The sequence below is a fragment of the Vulpes lagopus genome, chromosome 7 (genome assembly GCF_018345385.1).
Source record: "Vulpes lagopus strain Blue_001 chromosome 7, ASM1834538v1, whole genome shotgun sequence".
NCBI lineage: Eukaryota > Metazoa > Chordata > Mammalia > Carnivora > Canidae > Vulpes > Vulpes lagopus.
The window spans coordinates 128,196,780-128,215,605 of NC_054830.1; the positions used below are offsets into that span (position 1 = coordinate 128,196,780).

The following is an 18,826-nucleotide window of genomic DNA, read 5'->3' on the forward strand; positions in this document are numbered from 1 at the left end:
CCCTGGGCCCTGCCTCCATCTGTGGAGGGGCTGGGGGGGTCTCCCGGAGCCATGCTGATGAAGGGGAGTCAGGACCAGAGTGAGAGGAGTGACACGATGGCAGTGACAGCCATGGTGGTCTCTCCGAGGACAGAGAAGACGCTGGCCTGACCTTGGCCTGGGGCAGCAAAGACCTGGGTCAGGGCTCCCACTCTGCTCCGACACGTACCACAGGACATGGCTGGTCCAGGCCTGGCGGTCCTGGCTCACCCTTCTGGCCCTTCACGCCTTTCCGGCCCGGTATGCCTCGTTCCCCCTGCACAAGGAGGGAAATGCAGGGGATGGTTGTGGCTGCAGGGCCCAGGACCCCTCTTCCAAGTCTCAAAGAGATGGGCCTCCAGCCAGCAGCCACCCCTGTCCTACTATCCCCACCCACCCCAGCCTTCACCTGCCTCGGCTCATATCTTGCCACCACTCCCACCCCCCATTCTCTCCACCTGCCCCCACCTTCTCTCCACGTTCGCTCCGGTCACCTTTCTCTCCTCGGGGTCCAGGGAAACCCTGGCAAAAGGAATACGGTGAGGTTTGAGGTGTGCTATCCCTCTCCATGACCCTCCCGTCCATCACTGCCTTGCCCTAGGCAGATCAGTGGTACAAACTGGCCCAGCGCCAACTCCTAGGTGACACATGTGCTGGGTGCCTGGCTGATTTAGAGAAAAGCATGCATTCAAGATGCCAGCACTGCTTCCTCCAGAGGAGAACACCATCGGTGTCTCTGGACAGAAGCCCTCAGGCAGAGGGACACCTGGGTGGCTCAGTGGTTGAGCATTTATTTGCCTTTAGCTTAGGGCGTGATCCTGGGGTCCGGGGATTGAGTCCCACATTGGGCTCCCCACGGGGAGCCTGCTTCTCCCTCTGCCTATGTCTCTGCCTCTCCCTCTGTGTCTCTCATGAATAAATAAATAAAATCTTAGGAAAAAAAAAGAGAAGGCCTCAGGTAGAGCCCCTGGCAAGGGGCTTTCTCTCCCATCACTGCCAGATGCAGCAGGGCATGGCTAGGGACATGGAAATTCATGGAAGTTTACGCCACCAATTTTGTCAGACTGAGAAATGGTGACCTATTGTCTGCCTCTGGCTGAATCTCTTATACACCTACCCACCCATCCATCCACCTGTCCATTTATCCATCTACCCATGGAGGCAACATTTCCAAGCATCCACTAGGAACTGGGTTGTGGGCTGTATGCTAAGGACAGAGAAACAGATTTGATATGTCTCCTTTCTCCCCCTATTTATTTTCTGTTCCTTATGATGTTTTGACATCTTAAAGAACTTGCTGGCTAGGGAGAGGCTGGCTAGGGGGCGTAGCAGAGGGCTGGTCTGGGAGCACATTTCATGTGTAAACCAACAATCTCCCAATCACCCCCTTTATCTGCTTCCCACACACCATCTGATGCTTCCCCTGCCCCAAGTCATCCCCGGGCCAGGTACCAAGAGAGCGACACCACCCCTCCAGCCCGGAGCCTGCCTGCACTCTTCACACCTTTATACTAGCCAGTCCTCAACTGTTTCCTCTGCCCTGCCTGCCTTTTGCAAGGAAACCCCTATAAACACTGCCCTCCACTCCTTTCTTTCCCCCCGACCGAACATAGTGCTTCCCCATGTGACCCTCCATAGCGAGGTGAGCCCTTCTCTCAGGAAACATAAGTAACGCATTCTTCCTTTACTGGCATTGACCTCTGTGGGTTGTCACTCGGTCACATGCATAAATTAAAACCCCACTGGAACAAATGTGACACTTCCTTTGTGGTCTCATGTGACAGGCAAGAGGGTATAGAAGACAATGGTCAATGCTCAATGACATAGGATGAACCAGATGCCATGGGGAACCAGGGAGACAGGCTATTCTATCCAGGTATGGGGTCAGGGAGGCTTCTGAGCAGATTCCCCATGTTGGCTGGACCAGGTGGAGTGGGTGCGGAGCCAGAGGCTTGCCAGGTAGAGCAGGTAGGCGTGGCTTTGAGATGCCACTCTGAGCTCCAGGCCTCCTAGGAGCAACTGTGGTCTCACTGCTGGTGGCATGGTCTCTTTAGCTCCACGACCTCTTTGGGTCCAGAGCCTGAACTGGATTCAGCATTGGCTTCTTCTCTGGACATTTTTCATGGATGGGCACCATCTTCCCAATCAGAAACTCTGTGTCTACAGTTGCTCTCTAAGGTGGCATTCTCTCCTTAAAGTCTGGCACAGGCACCAGAATCCCTGCAGCCCTGCATCTGGTCACCATTCCCCTTGCAATAGCTGCGAGGTGTGAACAACCCTCCCTTCATATAATCCACCCACTCTGCTCCTGGCTCCAGAAGGGAGCATGTGATCTGAGCTGGCCAATCAGGGCACTGCCTTTCTTATGGCCAAGTGATATTTCAGCACTTGGGGCCAGTGAGAATTGATAAGATATGTCTAAAAGAAGAGAGTGAAGCAAATAGTCTTTCTCCAGGGTTTGGGTCTGGGAAAATGTGGGTTTGGGGCTACTGTCTCCATCCCATCACCACATGTAACTTGAAATGACACCCCCACAGGGAAAGCACAGAGAAGAAAGCATGAGAGGCTGGGTTGTGTAGATCTGTGCATTGTCCCTCTGGATTTCTCAGTTAGGGCTTTAAACCAGTTTGAAATGTTTTCTGTTGCTGGCAACCAAAAGACACTTGATCCAATCAACTTTAGGCTAACATTTTTTCTCTTTTCCTTCCCACAATAAGGTCCTAGCTGAAGCTTCATTCATTCACTGCTCTCTTCTTGTTCCTTTAACCTTCCTGTTCTAATGCATCATCCTTCCATCCAGTTACCCATTACCCATCCACTCATCAACCATCCACCCATCATTCATCCATCATCCATCCACCATTATGCATCCATCATCCATCCACCCATTATCCATCCATCCATTCATCCATCCATCATCCATCCAGCATTATCCATCCATCTTCCATCCATTTCCCATTCACCCATCACCCACCCATCTTCCACTCATCCATTACCCATCTACCAATATCCATCCATCTTCCATTCATCACCCATCCACCCATCATCCATCCAGCATTATCCATCCATCATCCATCCACCCATTATCCATCCATCCACCCATTCATCCATCCATCATCCACCCACCCACCCATCATCCATTCAGCATTATCTATCCATCTTCTATCCACCCATCATCCATCCACCATTATCCATCCGTCATCCAACCACCCATTATCCATCCATTCATCAATCTGTTTATCCATCCATTCATCATCCACCCACCCATCATCCATCCACCATTATCCCATCTTCTATCCACCCATCATCCATCCATCTTCTATTCACCCATCTTCCACTCATCCATTATCCATCCACCATTATCCATCCATATTCCATTCATCACCCATCCACCCATCATCTATCCATCTTCTATTCACCCATCATCCACCAACCTATCATCTACCCACCCATTATCCACCTATCATCCTTCCATCTATCTTCCATCCACTCATCTTCCACCCATCCATTATCCATCCATCCACCTATCACTCATCCATGAATCATCCATCCACCCAGCATCCATCTACCCATCTTCCATCCATCTATCACTCATCCATCCATCCACTCATCAAGTACCTACTCTGGGCTATGAACTAGACTTGGCACTGGGGACACAGAGGGATCCAGTTAGTTGGAGTCCCAGCCATGGGGAATGGGGTCACATCCTAGCCAAGCAGATCAGATTACTGTATGGCCAGCACAAGGGCAGAAGGTACATACAGGAGGAGCCTGATCACAGTGAACGATGAGATACTTACATCTAGTCCTGGCTCCCCGGGTCTTCCCTGAGGAAAGATAAAGAGGAGATATGAGAGGCCCGTGGGGGGGGGGTGTGCGTGCCAGGAACACTACTGCTGAGACGTTCAGCCTTGTGCGTTGTCTACAAGCCTGATTTCTGGCCCTGGGCCAGTGTGTTGCAGGGGTTGAGTCCCCACGGCCAAGTGACACTATAAACATGCAGTCATACTTGGGAGGCATTAAAGGGGGTTGTTACCTTTTCTCCTTTGGTTCCTGGCAGCCCAATAAGGCCCGGTGGGCCAGCTGGCCCCTGGGTGGAAAAGGAATGGGTCAAGAGGCATGACAGTTACAGAAATTAGGCCCTGGAGGGACAAACAAGGCTCATGACACTCACAGGCAGGCCGCTGGGGCCTCTCTCACCCGCCACACCCTTCTCTCCCTTTGCTCCATCCAATCCCTGGAAGGAAAGAGTAGACATCAGTCAGGGGAAAGGAGTCAGAGAGACCAGCAGGACAGGAAAGCTTGGGGCTGTGCTGGGATGTGCAGGGCAGGGGGACAGACTCTAGGCTCTCACGGGCTTGACCCTGGCTTCCTTCCAGTGCAAATGGTAATCAGAATGAGCTGTAAGTGTGGGCATTTTACCTTTTCCGGCATATGAGCTACCTCACAGCCATTTCACATAGGTAAAGAGAGGCAGAGAGACGGGCAGGGACAGGTCCAGCCATACAGCCAAGAAGCAGCAGAGCTAAGGACCAGTAGGGTTTCTTTCTTTCTTTTTTTTTTTTTTAAAGATTTATTTATTTATTTATTTATTTATTTATTTATTTATTTATTTATTTATTTATTTATTTATTTATGATAGACATAGAGAGAGAGAGAGAGAGAGGCAGAGACACCGGAGGAGGGAGAAGCAGGCTCCATGCAGGAGCCTGACTCGGGACTCGATCCCAGGTCTCCAGGATCAGGCCCTGGGCTGCAGGCGGCGCTAAACTGCTGCGCCACCGGGGCTGCCCACCAGTAGGGTTTCTAAGCCACAGCACTGGACTTCGTCTATGCCAGCAGCTGTCTCTTTTAAACACGATCTGGGGGAGGTCTTGGGGCAAAACAGAGCCAGAAGCTGCACATCTGGTCAGGCCATAGGCTGGGCTCCGCTCAGCTATGGGATTCATGGCCGAGTCCTGCTGGCCTCTGGGTTGGAGAATCAGAGATGTATGCTCCCGCAGGGTGAATGAGAGAGAAACCAGGCGTAGCCAGCAGTGAGGCCAGCTGGCCTCCCCCATGCAGGGCACACGGGCAGGCCATGCTCACGGTTTTAATTTAAGAGCAGAGGACAGGACATTATGTAATACACACCAAACCCAAGACTTCATGTCCAGGCTGTGGGCAGTTGAGAGACAGATGTGCGTATGGGGGCCATGCAGAGAAGTGTGTAAGGAAAGGGGGCATGGTACAAGGAGGTAGAGGCAGCTGACTAGGGCTGGGGCAGAGGGACAAGGTGAAAGAACAGAGTCCCCGTGTGGGGCTAGGGGACACCAGCCTTGAGGGCATCAAGGAGGTTATACTCCAGGGGATTCAGAGTGTTCAGGGCCTGGGGTAACGCAGAGGTGGTCAGGGGCCAAGAATGGGGCCCATTCGCAAGGCTTTTTGGAACTATGCAGGCTGTGAGTCTGCAGTGAGTAGAGAGGTTTCCCCCCATGCCCCAGAACTCACCTTGGGACCCTGGATTCCCTGAAGGCCCTGGAGGAGGACAGAGCAAATCAGAAAGGCCATCAGGTTGGGTCTGGATCTCAGAGCCACATTCCTCTTGCAGTGGTCACCAAGGCTTCTAGGCCACTCTGTGGCCCCTGTGATCCTGATCTCTGCAACCTCCCAAGCCCAGACCCAGGCCCTGCCAGATTGCTAGATATGCCCCCTCCCTGCCGGGAAGTCCTGTCCTTCTCTGGGTCACAGCTCCAAGCCTGGGCTCCCCATCCTCTGTATATCTCGGCTATTTCAAGCCAAATGTTCTTACCGTGGGGCCTGGGGGACCAGGGGGGCCAGGGGGCCCTGGCGCCACTATGATCTGGGCCTAGGAAGCAGTTAGAAGTGGATTAGACACCCCCGCTCCATCATACCTCACTCGCCCACACTTGAACACACTGGACAGTGGATGAGCCGTCCTAGGGGGGCTAGGCCCTGAGCCACTGGGCTGAGTCTTCTTCCCGCCCCCAGAAGGGTGCCCAGGGGCTGGCCTTTGGGGTTCTCAGATGGGCCTCAGCTGGGGACACAGGCCGAGGCTCCCTCCTTCCACCTCCCTCACTGCCCTGGGTTTGGTCAGGCCACATGGCCTTTCTGTCCCAAGGTTCGGGAACCCAGTCGGCCTGGGCCTGACACTGAGGGGAGACCTTGGTCCTCAGCAGCCCCCCCTTACCAGGCTCTCCCGTAGGCTGTCAGATGCCGACTCTCCCTTCTCCCCCTTGGCGCCATCGGTGCCCTGCAGGAGAGGATGGTCTTCAGCCCTTTCTGTCCATCACCAAAAGCACCACCCACGGTGTTGGTAGCTCCCCTTCCTTCCCCATGAGGCCTGCAGCATCAGTCACGAGCTGGCCTCCGCAGCTTGAAGCAGTTTCCCCTAAATTGGTGCCACTCTCTGGGTGCCCAGCAAGTGGGTTTTTGGAGAGTCCATTAAAAGCGATATAAACTGTATCCTGTGAGGCGGGTGTCGGGGGCACCCAGCGGCTCTGGAAGCGAAGACCCGGGTTTAAGACCAACCACCTCTCTAGCTGAAGGAGCCTCATGGATGAACACCAGATGTGAAGAGGTGGCACCCGGTAGCCACTTGAACCCACAACTATTTGAGTCCAGCCATGATGATGGTGATGATGGGCGGCTATTTATCACGTGGCCACCACTCTCAGCCCTGTTGTACAGGCTCATGTACAGGATCTCACGAGTGGGAGACAATCACCCTCATTTTAGAGGTGGGGAAACCGAGGCCAAGGGGGGTTAGGATGCTCGTGCAGGGTTCCAGAGCTGGCAGGAGACAGAGCAGGATGCCATCCTGAGCGGTCAGCCCCCTGCCAGCTCCCTTTCACCTGTTCAGTGGCCTTGGGAGGCAGGCAGAAGGTAGGTCCTTGTATGGAGAAGGAAGAGAGTTCAGGGGCTCCGAGAGTCCAAGAGGTATAGGCTGAGGCAGAGCTTCCTGTCAAAGATCGGTGGCCCGGGGCTGGGTGGTGTCAGCGGGGCCCCCGCTGTGCCCCTCTCCCCCGAAGCTGCAGGTGGGTGGGCACGAATTGGCCTTGGAACCCCCGCCTGGGCAGAGCAGGGCAGGGCCAAGCAGCCACTTACCGGGAGGCCCGACAGCCCCATCTCGCCTGCCTCCCCTTTGGGTCCTGTCGGCCCAGCCTCTCCTGGGTCTCCTTTAGCTCCTTTGGGACCCTGCGAGCCACAAGAACAAGGAGTGGGTGGAAATCAGCAGGCAGGCTCCCCTCCCTGCCCCAGTGGGTCCCCAGGGCTTAGTCCGGCCAGTTTAGACTCCCCCTTCTTCAGGTGGGTCCCTGCCTCTGACCCAGGCAGTGACTGCACCAAGGGGCCCGGGTGGGCCAGCGGGGGGAGGGGTGGAGTGAGTGGGACTGGGCAGCCCCCGCAGGGGCCCTCACAGGGCTTGGGGGGAGGTCAACCCTGTGTTCACATCTCAGACACCGGTGAGTGGAGCCCCCAACCCCCACATACCCCCCACCATCCACTCATTCCCTCTCTCCATCACGTAGTGTCGGAGGTGTGGCACACCTAGGGACCTGGCACTACAGCCACTCCCATGAATGTCAGTGATGCCCCTGACACCGTGCTATGTGTACAGGAACACACACATAGGTGTGTACACTTACAGCAATGTTCACAGCACTCACTATACTGAGAGTAACAGTAACGGCATTAGGTAACATTTGAAGACTCTTCGCTATATCACGCACAATGCATCGCTCTCTGTTTTCCACACACAGAATTATCTCTTAATAACTGTGCCATCCTCCCCTCCCAGTGGGGAACCAGAAAGTGAGCAGCTGGCCTGAGGCCTCAGGGCAGAACCAGGACATTCACCCAGGCAGCGTACTCTGTTCTGTGGCATCTAACTCTGTGCACACGTGCACACACACACACACACACACATGCATACACACACAGAGCCCCACACTAGGCACCAGCATCGCCAAGCAAATGAAAGGCCCAGAGACCTTCTCTCCATCGATTCCCGGGGCACCAGGCAATCCCAGCTCGCCCTGGAAGGGAACAAAAAGCAAGAGAGGTTACGGTGTCTGGTGGCCCCTGAGAGAGACCCATGGCTGGTCTGCTTCTCCCAATCAGCACAATGTCCCTGGGTCGGGTCTCTGCAGTTGGTGGTATCTCAGAAGGTGCCCATTGGGTACCCAGCCAGCCCCGTGCCAGGCACTGGCCCTCTCCTCAGCTCCTCTGGGCAGATGCAGACCAGAGTTATAATCTATAGTCTGGGAGGTCACCAGTTTGGAAGTTGAGACTCTGGGGACGGGAGTATTAAATGACTCATTGCAGGCCACACAGAACAGGGCGATGGCCAGGACCAGATATTACCCGATTTCCAAGTCTGAGCTCTTTCTCCTGAGCCAGCTGGGTGGGGTAAACAATGTGCATAGGCCATAAGAACAGCTATGTCATCTCTGGGACCTGGGGATGTCTTAAGGGTTTACACTCGTGAATGAGGTTTCCTGGAGGAGCGAGGGCCAGGAGGAAGGCACCACGCTTGGATCGGAAGGAGCAGGCCACCTTCTATGAGCTCCCAGAAGTTGGGGTGGGATCCAGGAGAGAAGCAGAGAGGAGAGGGGAGGTGGGTGCTGGAATTAAGGGGTTTGGAGGGGGCCCACACAACTGTCCATGAACTGACCTTGGCTCCGGGGATCCCTGGTGGTCCTGGGGGACCCTGTGGCCCGGGAGGACCCTGTATGTGAAAGCCAACCTGGTGAGTATTTATGCAGGTCGTCCCCCCCAATTGTTGGCTCATTCCTTCCCCCCGGGGCCTGGGGCTCTGTCCGGCTGGCCTGCAACAGCTTCCCACCATGTCAGGTCAGGTCAGGCTCTCTTGTCTGGCGGTGGCAGGGGGTAGGCAGGCAGGGAGGTGGCACCAGGGACTGGATGAGATACCATGGTGTCCCACTACCACAGTAGATCCAGAATCCCTCTGCCTTCAGAGCTAGTATACCCCAAATACAGCTTTCTTCACAATACTCCTCTGCTCAAGATCCTGTGATGGCTCCCTATTGCCTCTTGAAGCATGGGTAAATCTCCTGTTGGTATTCAAGACCAGCCAAAAATTTTATCCCTGACAGTGGATAGAGCATCTCTATCCCTCCCGTGAGCTCTCTGCCCATCAGCTCTGTGCTCTGCTGTTGGCCAGGGCTGGAGAGTCCTAGGTGTCATGAATAAGAGATGGTGTCTCATCCTACTCCCAAGCTCCCATTCTGGCCCAGGCTTCCTACAGGCCACTTGCCCACATGGCTCATCGTCACCCTCTGGATGCATGCCTCCTCCTCAAGGCTGCACCCTGCTCTGTTACTCCCCTCATCCCAGCAAACTGTCCCCTTCTTGCTAGCACCTCCATTGAGACATCTCTGGTCTTCCTATCTTCTTTCATTCCATCTGCCCAGGCCCAGAGCCCACCCCACCCCACCAAGGCCCCCCTGCCATCACATCCACTTTTATTCACTGTCCATGCCATTCCTCAGCTAGCCTGCCCACAATTTATACACACACACACACACACACACACACACAGACACACATACACACATATTTAAAAAGATTTTATTTATTTGACGGAGAGAGAGCAGGGGCAGCAGCAGGCAAAGGGAGAGGGAGAGGCAGGATCCCCTCTGAGCAGGGAACACAGGGATCCATTCCAGGACACTGGGATCATGACTTGAGCTGGAGGCAGATGCTTAACTGACTGAGCCATCAGGCACCCCACAATCTGTATTATTAACATTGCTTCCCTGATCAAGAACCAACTGTCAGCCCACTGCCCGTTGGCTGGATGCCTCATTCCAGTCTGGCAGCCAATATCTACATCCCACCTCCCTGGACTCAGGTTGGTTCTCCAAGTGGGGCCTGGACGCACCAAGCCTGTGCATGCCTTCAGGCCACACAGCACCATGCAGGCCCGTGGTGTGACCGGCTTGTGTTTCCCTGAGGCCTGTGGGAGATAACTGGAATGGAGCTCAGGTGGGGTCAGGTGCCGAGGCCCAGTCTGGTGTCTGATGTTTGCTCCTGTCCCTCCTGAGCTCCCTTTCCTGGAAGCCGTGAACAGCTGGCACCCAACCTCTCTCTCCAGTGGTGATGGGTCCCAAGTCTGTCAGGCACCGGGTAGGGCTCAGCGGCCACGCATCCCCTGAGGCTCCTTGTGGCAGCCCTGCCACTGTCATCTTCCCCCACCAGCTACTAGAAGACCTAGCCCTCTGGCTTGTGTTTCCTGGGAAGGTGCAAGGAGGACATCAGGAAATGCTTTGAAAGCTTTGTCTCCTGCCCCTCACCCCCAGCGGGGAGCTTCCCTTCTATGCTTTGGCCTCCAGGGAGCACAGGCCCACATAAACCGTGTTCACAGAAGCTCTTAGCGCCCAGGGAGGTCTCAGCACAGCCCTGATTTCCTTATCAGGCGTACCTGGGGAAGCTGGGGTCTTTGTGCTAAACTGCCCCCTGTCCCTTGTGCAAAGAAATGCAGGATTAATTTGCATAGTATGTGGTTGTCGCCTCAGGAAGAGAACAAGGTGGGGTCCTGGTCCTTCCAGGAACCTACCTTCAGGGCATCCAAGATTCTGCCATCATAGTCGATCACTACTGTGTCTCCTTGCTCGCCCTTGAGGCCCTGGGGACCCTGAGGCAGGAGGAAGAGTAAGAATTTTAGGGCAGAGCCATGGTGGCAACGTCTGTGTCTCAACCAGGGAATCTAGGAAACTGGCTCACATGGAGGTCTGTGCGCCGTGTGCTGGCTCAGCTGTAACCTGATGGGACCCCCCACCCCGCCCCTCGAGCTCATTCTCTGGGATCTACAGGGCCACTGGTATCCCAGTCACTGAGAAAACCCTCCAGGGGCCAGGCAGCTGGTGTCCAGGAGGGAAGGGGGGGCAGGCCTGGAGCCAAGAGAGGAACATGTCACTGCCTAGTCCTGCTGTCATTCGTGTGGGAACTGAAGTCTGCTGCCCTAACCCGGAGTTCTCCGGGGGAAAACAGAAAGTCTCACTTTGACATCAAGTTCCTCTGATTTTTAAACGTTGGCAAAAAGGCAAAAATAAACATTCTCCTCCCAAAGCCCAAACACTGCTTAGATCGATACGAGATGTGCCGGCTGGATCTTGCCCTTGTGCCTCCATCTCCCCGGCTCTGGAAGGGGCTGTGGGCGCCGTGTGTGATTAATAAGCACATGCCCACCAGGCCTGCACATTTGTGTGTGCGCACCACTGTCTGCAGAGGCACGTGTGCGGGCAGGCAGGTGCTGTGCTGCAGGTCCTGCGCTTCCTCTTGGAACCTGCCTCTGCCCCAGGCTGCTCTCTGCTGGGGCCACGGCCAGGAGGGCTGCACTCTGGTCAGGCCTGGGGCCAGTCCCTTGCAGAGGGCAAGGGACCCCGCTAGGGCCTCACTTGCCAGCAGCCTCTGTGGTCATGGCCTGCTGGGAACGGTATGGTTCACACAATTCCATACTCTGTGCCCCCTGCACCACCAAACTATGGGTTTAGCCTCAGTTTTGTTTTGTTTTGTTTTGTTTGAGGAGAAAAGCCACCTCTGGGAGCATAAGGGCATGTGACTGCTTGGAGGCCCCAGCATGGAGAATAGGATGTTAACCGGATGTGGATATAATGGTGAATCAATAGCGTCTGGGCACAAAAGGTCTGAGGCCAGTTGGGGAGGCTGTGCTTCTGGAGACAGGGAGGAACCTCGAGGCTGGGGAAGGTGCCCAAAGGGGTGGGGTGACACCACAAATGATGCACTGAAGGTCTCTGCTTGCACCTGAGAAGAAAAGACTCTGGGAGGCCAGCCACTCCAACAGTGCAGGACTTGTTTTCCACATTTACATTTGAGCATTTTGCCAAAAGCACGTACCGTGGGATGAAAAATTTAAAAATCACTAATGAATGATCATTAAAAAAAAAAGGAGAGAGAGAGACTCCCATTTCCTGGAGCTCTACTGCTTCTCTGGGGTCCCTGGGGTACTGGTCTCTGGGGGTTTTTAAAGAAGCCGGGGCCCTGGGTCGCCTTGCTTTGGCCAGAGGGGAGATTTGCTTACCCGTAGTCCTGTGGCCCCATCAGTGCCTCGCTGGCCAGGCTCTCCCTGTGGGGATGTGAGGTTGCAGCCATGTGCCCATGGCCACCCCATGCCCCTCTGCCTCCTAGTCACCAAAAAGCACAGAACCCACTTGCTGGAGCCCTAGGGGACTAATGTAGGCAACTGGCACCCAAGGAACAGGGCTCCTGTAAGGGGCCCCACGGTGGGTAGAGATGGGCAACCGAGGGAGGCCCTGGCGCCCGTGGCTATGAGATGCCCTAGTCACATGGCAGAGCTTGGAGGACGCCTTGTCACTCAACCAATGCCACCTGCGCCCATCCCCAGCCAGCCTCTGACTGCCCATGGAATGAGACCCTGGGGCCCAAGCCCTCCCGGGACTCCCCAGTTAAGAGGGCAAATGGAGGCAAAGCCCTGTCACCCAACGATGGGGTCCCTGGTCTGCGCCACACACTGTAAGGCACCTTGGGCCCTGGGACGCCGTCCACACCATTTTCTCCCCGAGGTCCCGCGTTCCCTGGCTCGCCCTGCAACAGAGACATTTGCAGTGAGTGAGTGCCAAGGGCAGGGGAGGGGCTGCCTGGGCTTGCTGGCTTTGACAGACTTCTGGGGAATGTGCCTGAGCCCCTCTGGGCCTCAGGACTCCTCCCCAAACCCTGTGGACTCCGGATCTTGCCACCTACTCTAATCTGGGTCTTGGCGCATCGTTAGGGCAGCTCAGGGGCTCAAGAGACATTGTGGAGGCAGGCTGGCCCTCTCCAAGGTCTAGGAGAGCAAGGATGATACCCTGGTCCTAGCCTGGGGACAGGATAGAGTGGGGGCCACCTGGGATGGGAGCGAGGAGGGCGTAAGGGTATGTGGGGAGGCAAATGGCTGGATGGGATACCCTGGCCGGTGGCAAGTGGGGCCCAAGGCCTTCCCACTGCCTTTCTCTGGCCTGCCCCGGGCATTAGCATGTGCCCCTGGCATTGTGAAAGGGCCAGCTAGGAGCCTCCCCAGACAGATGGGAGCCATGGGAGGTGGGAGGCACAGGTACCTACCTTGGGACCTGGGGGTCCAGGAAGTCCTGGCTGGCTTGGCATCCCGTCATCCCCCTGAGGAGAGAGCAGCTGAAGCTACAGCCCTCAGGCCTGGGCATACCGGCCGGCTTTGGCCATCTCTCCCACCCTGCGCTCCCCTGCACACCAGTCCTCTGCTGGCACCGGCACCTGTCACCCTGGGTTGGGACGGGGGTGGGACAGAGCTCCGGGACCAGCCGAGAGCGTGGGCCAGCAGCTGTGCACCAAAGGAAGGGATGGCCAGATGGAGGAGGGGGGATTCATTGTTCAGTCAACAGATATCTTGTGAGCAGTGTTGTGGGCTAGGCAGATGGGGTCCCTCACTCAGTGGGTGAGAGGGGCCTGAGGGCAAAGAAATATCCCGATAAACACATAGCACCATGCCAGGGGGTGGAAGCAGTGTTGGGAAGAGAGTGTAGGGAGTGGTGGTTGGAGGAACTTGGAGGGATGGTCTCCTGCAGGAGGGGACAGATTTTTGGGTGGGGGAAGATCATCCCAGGCCAGTGGTTCCCAAACTGGAGTGCATGCCAGTATCACTCAGGGGGGCTGCTGATTAGACCCTGGCTATGAGTTCTGGTCGCCAATTCTGATGGTGATTCCAAGTGATTCTCTGCCATCAGCCAGGTGTCCTATAGTTCAACCCAATTCTGATACTTGTCTACCTGGAGAGAGCATCAGATCCCACAGGGTAAGAGCCCAGTCCTACAAGAGTGTCCCCTCTTTCCCACTAACCCACACATTTCAGGCACCAGGAATAAGCCTGGTTGTCACTTGTGCTTCAGGTCAACCCCCATAGATTGCAGATTCCTACTACTTCCTCCTTGGGTTCTGTGAACTTGCAAGAGCAGCTCACAACACTCAGGGAAATGCTTCACTTACTAGATTCCCAGTTTATTAGAAAGGATAGAACTCAGGAACATCCAGATGGAAGAGATACATCAGGCAAGGTGTGGGGAAGGGGAGCTTCCATGCCCTCTCTAGGGGAGCCACTCTCCCCAAATCTCCATGTGTTCACCAACCCAGAAGCTCTCAGAACCTTATCCTTTTGGGTTTTATGGAGGCATCATGACATAGGCATGAGTGATTAAATCGCTCGCTGGCCACTGGTGAGACTGGTTCAACCTCCAACCCTGGAGGGGTGGAGGGGTGGGGGTGGAGTGGTCCCAAAGTCACCTAATTCACATAACAAGACATCTTCAAATTAGGTTAATCACTCAGGATATTCCAAGGGTTTTAGGCACACTGTTCCAGAAATCCAGAGACCAAATATGGATTTATTGTAAATCCCTATATCCCCGTGGCCCACCCCTTGTGTCTCGGAGGTAGGCCCCCAAATGTGCCTGTCTAGGAAGCCCCTAGCGATGCTGATACCACTGGCCCCAGGTCCACACCTTGAGAACCACTGTCCAGGGCTCTGAGGTAGGAACAAATTTGCTGTGTTTGTGGAAAGGACGAGCAAGTGAATGAACAAACAACATCCTGGTTTCAGAGATGGAGGCCAGAGCAGCCATCCACAGTGAGGACTCAGGGCTGGTGCCAACTTCCCTGTGGCCGCCACCGCCCCCCCCCGCCCCCGCCCGGGTCCTGCTCCATGGGGAGCCCCTGCTCATCTCCCCAGCTACTGCCCACACCCCCAACCCAGAAGCCCCTCCTGGGCACCCCTCACCTTCTTTCCAGGAATGCCGGGCTCACCCTGAGGGGGATGCAGGGGAAGTGCAAGAGAGAGGTCAGAGCCTTCAGAGCATGGCCCCAAAACCAGGCCACCTGCTCCTCTGGTGGAAGTGGCCCCAATGACTGGGTACAGCCCAGAAACCCCCAGCCCCTAGAGGGGTACACATGGATGGTGGGTCGGACAGTGCTGGCCTCCACTCCTGACTGGGTCCCATTCCCCTGGCCCCCCACCCACAAGCTGAGTGACCCTGGATGAGTCACTGCCTGAGGAAGTGGGGATGTGATGCCCCATCCTCAAGGGGTATTTCCGAGATGAGGGAAAAAGCAAGGAAAGCCTTTCCCCTTGGGGCAGGCCACAGCTCTCCTTGCCACCCCTGCTCAGGGAGAGAATGACCTGCGGCTGGCAGCTGGCGGGGGGTGGGGGTGGGTGGGGGGTGTGGGGGGTGTGGGGGGGTGGGCACTGGGGAGCCCATGCATCCCAGGCCTGGGGCAGGGGACAGGGAGGAGCACTCACCTTGGGGCCTGGGGGTCCTGTCAAGCCCTGGAACAAGAGAAGAGAAAGTGTTAAATGGGCTGCTGGGAGCTGCTTCTGGGTGTCTTCCTCATGTTCAGTTTATAAAGGACAACACCAGCTGCCAGACAGCAGGGGGTAGGGCCTCGCCTGCTCTAGGCCGCCTCCCGACTCCCCATGCCTAGGGCCGCTTCCCTGCAGATTGAGAGCAGTGTGGTGGGTGCGCTGCAGGGCTGGGGGCCTGGCCCATTGTTTCCCCACTGCTGGCTGTGAGTGGGACAGGGGCTTCCGGGCTGGGCACCACGGTCCTACCAGCCCCCGGATACTGACCATGTCGCCGTCCCGTCCAGCCTCTCCTTTGGGACCCTGAGGAGGCAGAAGCGGGGAGCCTCTTAAGGGGGTGCAGGGGCTCTGCAGTTCACTGAGCCCCCTCCCCCTGCCAGGCCCTGGGCCAGGGCTCCAAGTGGTCTCTTGTTTTGTGAGTGGCTGTCATCATTCCCACTTTGCAGATGAGAACGTTGAGGCTCAGGGAGTTAGGTGCCCCACAGGAATAGGAGTGGATGAGCTCGTGGAGTAGCTAGCTGCCCTGAGAGGGGACCCTGGTGGCAGTCTGGTGGAGGAGCTAGCTCTGCATGTGAGGGGAAGCACAGGACTGAGTCCCTGCCTTAGGGGAAGGGCTTACAATGAAGTCTGGCCTCTGGGGTTTGGGTAGGACAATTGAGCCTAACTAGTTAGTACTGGAGGGAAGGAAGAAAGGAGGGGGAGAGAGGGACAGAGAGGGACTTCCTGTGGAGGAAGTGACCACATACGGGTCTCAGGGCTGAAATCGCAGCCAAGGTCAGGTTTAGGGTCTCTGGCTCTATTTGGGGTTAGAGTGTAGGGTAAGAGCTGGGTTTGGAGTCAGGGATCAGAGTTAGGGTCTGCATAATAGCCAGAAATGAGGGTGTGGACCAGGATTTGGGAGTGAGTTTAGGATCAAGGTCTTAAATGGCATTTAGGTATGAGGCTGTAGTGGATTTGTGCTGGATTGGGGTTGGGGTTGGGGTTAGGCAAGGGCCTGGGTCTGGACTAGGAATAGGCTATGGCTGGGGATGTTTCTGGGTCAGGATTTGGAGTCTGGGAAGGTACAGAACCAAGTCTGGGGTGTCCCACCTCCGTGTCCTCTCTTACCACTGGGCCTTGTGCTCCTCTGGGGCCATCTTTCCCAGTGTCGCCGGGAGGGCCCCGGGCCCCAGGGGGTCCAGGGGGCCCTGGAGGCCCAGCAGCTCCATCCTGCCCTTGGTCTCCCTGGAAGAGATGGGGCCCGGTGGACTGTGAGGAGGAGGGAAGGGGCTCCAGTCTCCAGAGAGAAGCCTCCACAGACAGACAGCCTGATGCCTTCCCTTCCCCAGCCCTTGGTGGGCTCAGAGGAAACCATTTGGTCACTGGGATTCTCACCACCTCTTAGTGGCCACACGAAGGGACAGGTCCCCATACTTTGGCATAAGAGGCTAACTGGACCTCTTATACCCCAAGGGATGGGCCTGGAGCCCAGCTGAGAGATGAGATGATGAGAGATGAGAAGAGATGAGACACGCTGGGTGCAGAAGCAAGCATGTGGGCCCCAGCGGCCCCCTTCTTCCTGGAAAGGACCTTTCCAGGTCCTGGAGGACCTTCCTCATTGGTCAGCTCCTACTTTCTTAGGTGATGGAAGTGTGCTCTGGGTGCTCAACCAGAGAGAAAAATTCAGGCTCACACAAAACCCTGCACATGCAGGTTCACAGCAGCTCTAGGTGTGGGGGCCCCACACTGGAAGCGACCCAAATGTCCCTCAGTGTGTGAACAAGTTGGATGCATCTCAAGGGGATGACACCAAATGCCAATAAGCCAATCTCAAAGATGACCTACAGTATGGCTGCATCTACACGACACTGTTGACATGGAAAAGTCACAGTGATGGGGCACGGGTTAATGGAGGCCTGGGGTCAGAGATGGGGGGGGGGGGGAGGGAGGTGACTGTGGCAGCACCAGGGATCTATGGGTGTGATAGCATCGACCAGACTCAGACACCCAGAGGAGTAAAATGGCTGAAATCCAAATAAAGCAAGGGGAGTGTAACAATTTCCTGGCTGTGAGATTGTGCTCTGGGGAGGCAAGGTGACACCACTGGGAGGGGCTGGGGGGAAGTGGATGACAGGTACACGGGCTATTATTTCTTACAACTAATTGTACACCTACAGTTATAATAAAATAATAAAGTAAAAAATAATATATTTAATATAAGTATATATAATATATAAATATAATAAACATATAGATATAAATATTATAATAATATAATAAATATAATAAACATAATGAAATATAATAAAATAAAATGTTGGGAAAAAGAAAGAAGAACATCGAAGGGTCATATGGTCCCTGTCATGCAGCATCCTATCTCCGACTCAAGGACCCAATGTTAGTACTAGGTCAGACCTCAGGCATCCAGAACCTTCGCCTTGTGGCCACATCTGCAAGGAGGGAGGACACGGTGCCATCGGCACTTCCTATTGCCTCAGTGCTACGTTTCCAGTACTGGCGTCAGGTATAGCAACAGGGCAAGCCTGGCTCACAGGGACAGCAGCCCCCAAATGTCCCATGGCCAAGAAAGGAAGAAGCTGCTTGTGGAGGGACCCCTGCTGTGTAGCCCAGCACTGATGAGGGAGGGAGCACCTCCCAAAAGCTGGCTCACCCAACCCTTGTGACCACCTGGCCAGGGCATTGCTATTGTCCCATTTTAAAGATAGAGTGGTAGGGCACAGAGAGGGTGATGGTTTACCCAGGGTTACAGAGCAAGGAGAGGCAGCACTTCCTCTGGCCACTGAGGCAAGCGACAGCTTTTTGACACATTTGTAACCCTCAGATCCCATGACACGAAAGTTCGCCTCTCTAGGCAAGTGTACCTCAGAGACAGCTCATTTGTTTTCCCAATTAAAGTTAAGTGGAACGCTCAGTGTCCACCACTCAGGTGTGACACTGCCAGGGTCCCGACCAAGAGGCTATGAGTCCAGTCCAAGGTGAAGAAAACCGCCGGGTTGGTTAGCTCGCCCGTGCGTGGGTGGGATGGGGGTGGGTAACTGCAGTTTCATTTTATGATGTGTCAGGAAGAATCTGAAGCCACCCACCCCGCTCTGCTCCCCCTCACAGCCCAGGGGCCCCACAATGGGCCACTGGCCTGGACTCTATGCACTGAGGAGGAATATGGGTTCAGACATTTGAGCAGGCCCCAGGAGAGGTTTTTAGGCTTTGCTTTGAGTACTTGGGACATGAGGCTGGCCAGCTGCCTTGTCTGTGCGCTGGGATCGGATGGCTGAGGTCTAACCCTGGAAACACAGGGGTGGGTCAAGGGAGCACACAAACCAGCAGGCCCGGACACGCCACTGGGCCAGGCTACCTTGAAGATGCGGCGGCTGTACACATGATGCTCTCTACTTATAAAGCCCGGATGGAGCCGTGGGAAAACCATCTAGCCAGTGAGCAGGTTGT

The 18,826-nt window shown here is 55.4% G+C and overlaps 1 protein-coding gene across 1 annotated transcript in view; it reads right to left on the reverse strand.

The window, feature by feature from the left end:
- Positions 1–18,826, reverse strand: part of COL23A1 (collagen type XXIII alpha 1 chain) — a 322,683-nt gene that overhangs the window by 3,423 nt on the left and 300,434 nt on the right. The window contains exons 8-26 of the mRNA XM_041762494.1: positions 16,490–16,606; positions 15,650–15,685; positions 15,323–15,349; positions 14,804–14,830; positions 13,120–13,173; positions 12,544–12,606; positions 12,083–12,127; positions 10,598–10,675; positions 8,693–8,746; positions 8,010–8,054; positions 7,126–7,215; positions 6,209–6,271; positions 5,810–5,866; positions 5,509–5,535; positions 4,193–4,255; positions 4,055–4,108; positions 3,819–3,845; positions 487–540; positions 209–295 (exon numbers count right to left, since the gene is read on the reverse strand). Of these exons, the coding sequence (XP_041618428.1) occupies positions 209–295; positions 487–540; positions 3,819–3,845; positions 4,055–4,108; positions 4,193–4,255; positions 5,509–5,535; positions 5,810–5,866; positions 6,209–6,271; positions 7,126–7,215; positions 8,010–8,054; positions 8,693–8,746; positions 10,598–10,675; positions 12,083–12,127; positions 12,544–12,606; positions 13,120–13,173; positions 14,804–14,830; positions 15,323–15,349; positions 15,650–15,685; positions 16,490–16,606 (1,068 nt within the window). The remainder of the gene's footprint in view (positions 1–208; positions 296–486; positions 541–3,818; positions 3,846–4,054; positions 4,109–4,192; positions 4,256–5,508; positions 5,536–5,809; positions 5,867–6,208; positions 6,272–7,125; positions 7,216–8,009; positions 8,055–8,692; positions 8,747–10,597; positions 10,676–12,082; positions 12,128–12,543; positions 12,607–13,119; positions 13,174–14,803; positions 14,831–15,322; positions 15,350–15,649; positions 15,686–16,489; positions 16,607–18,826) is intronic.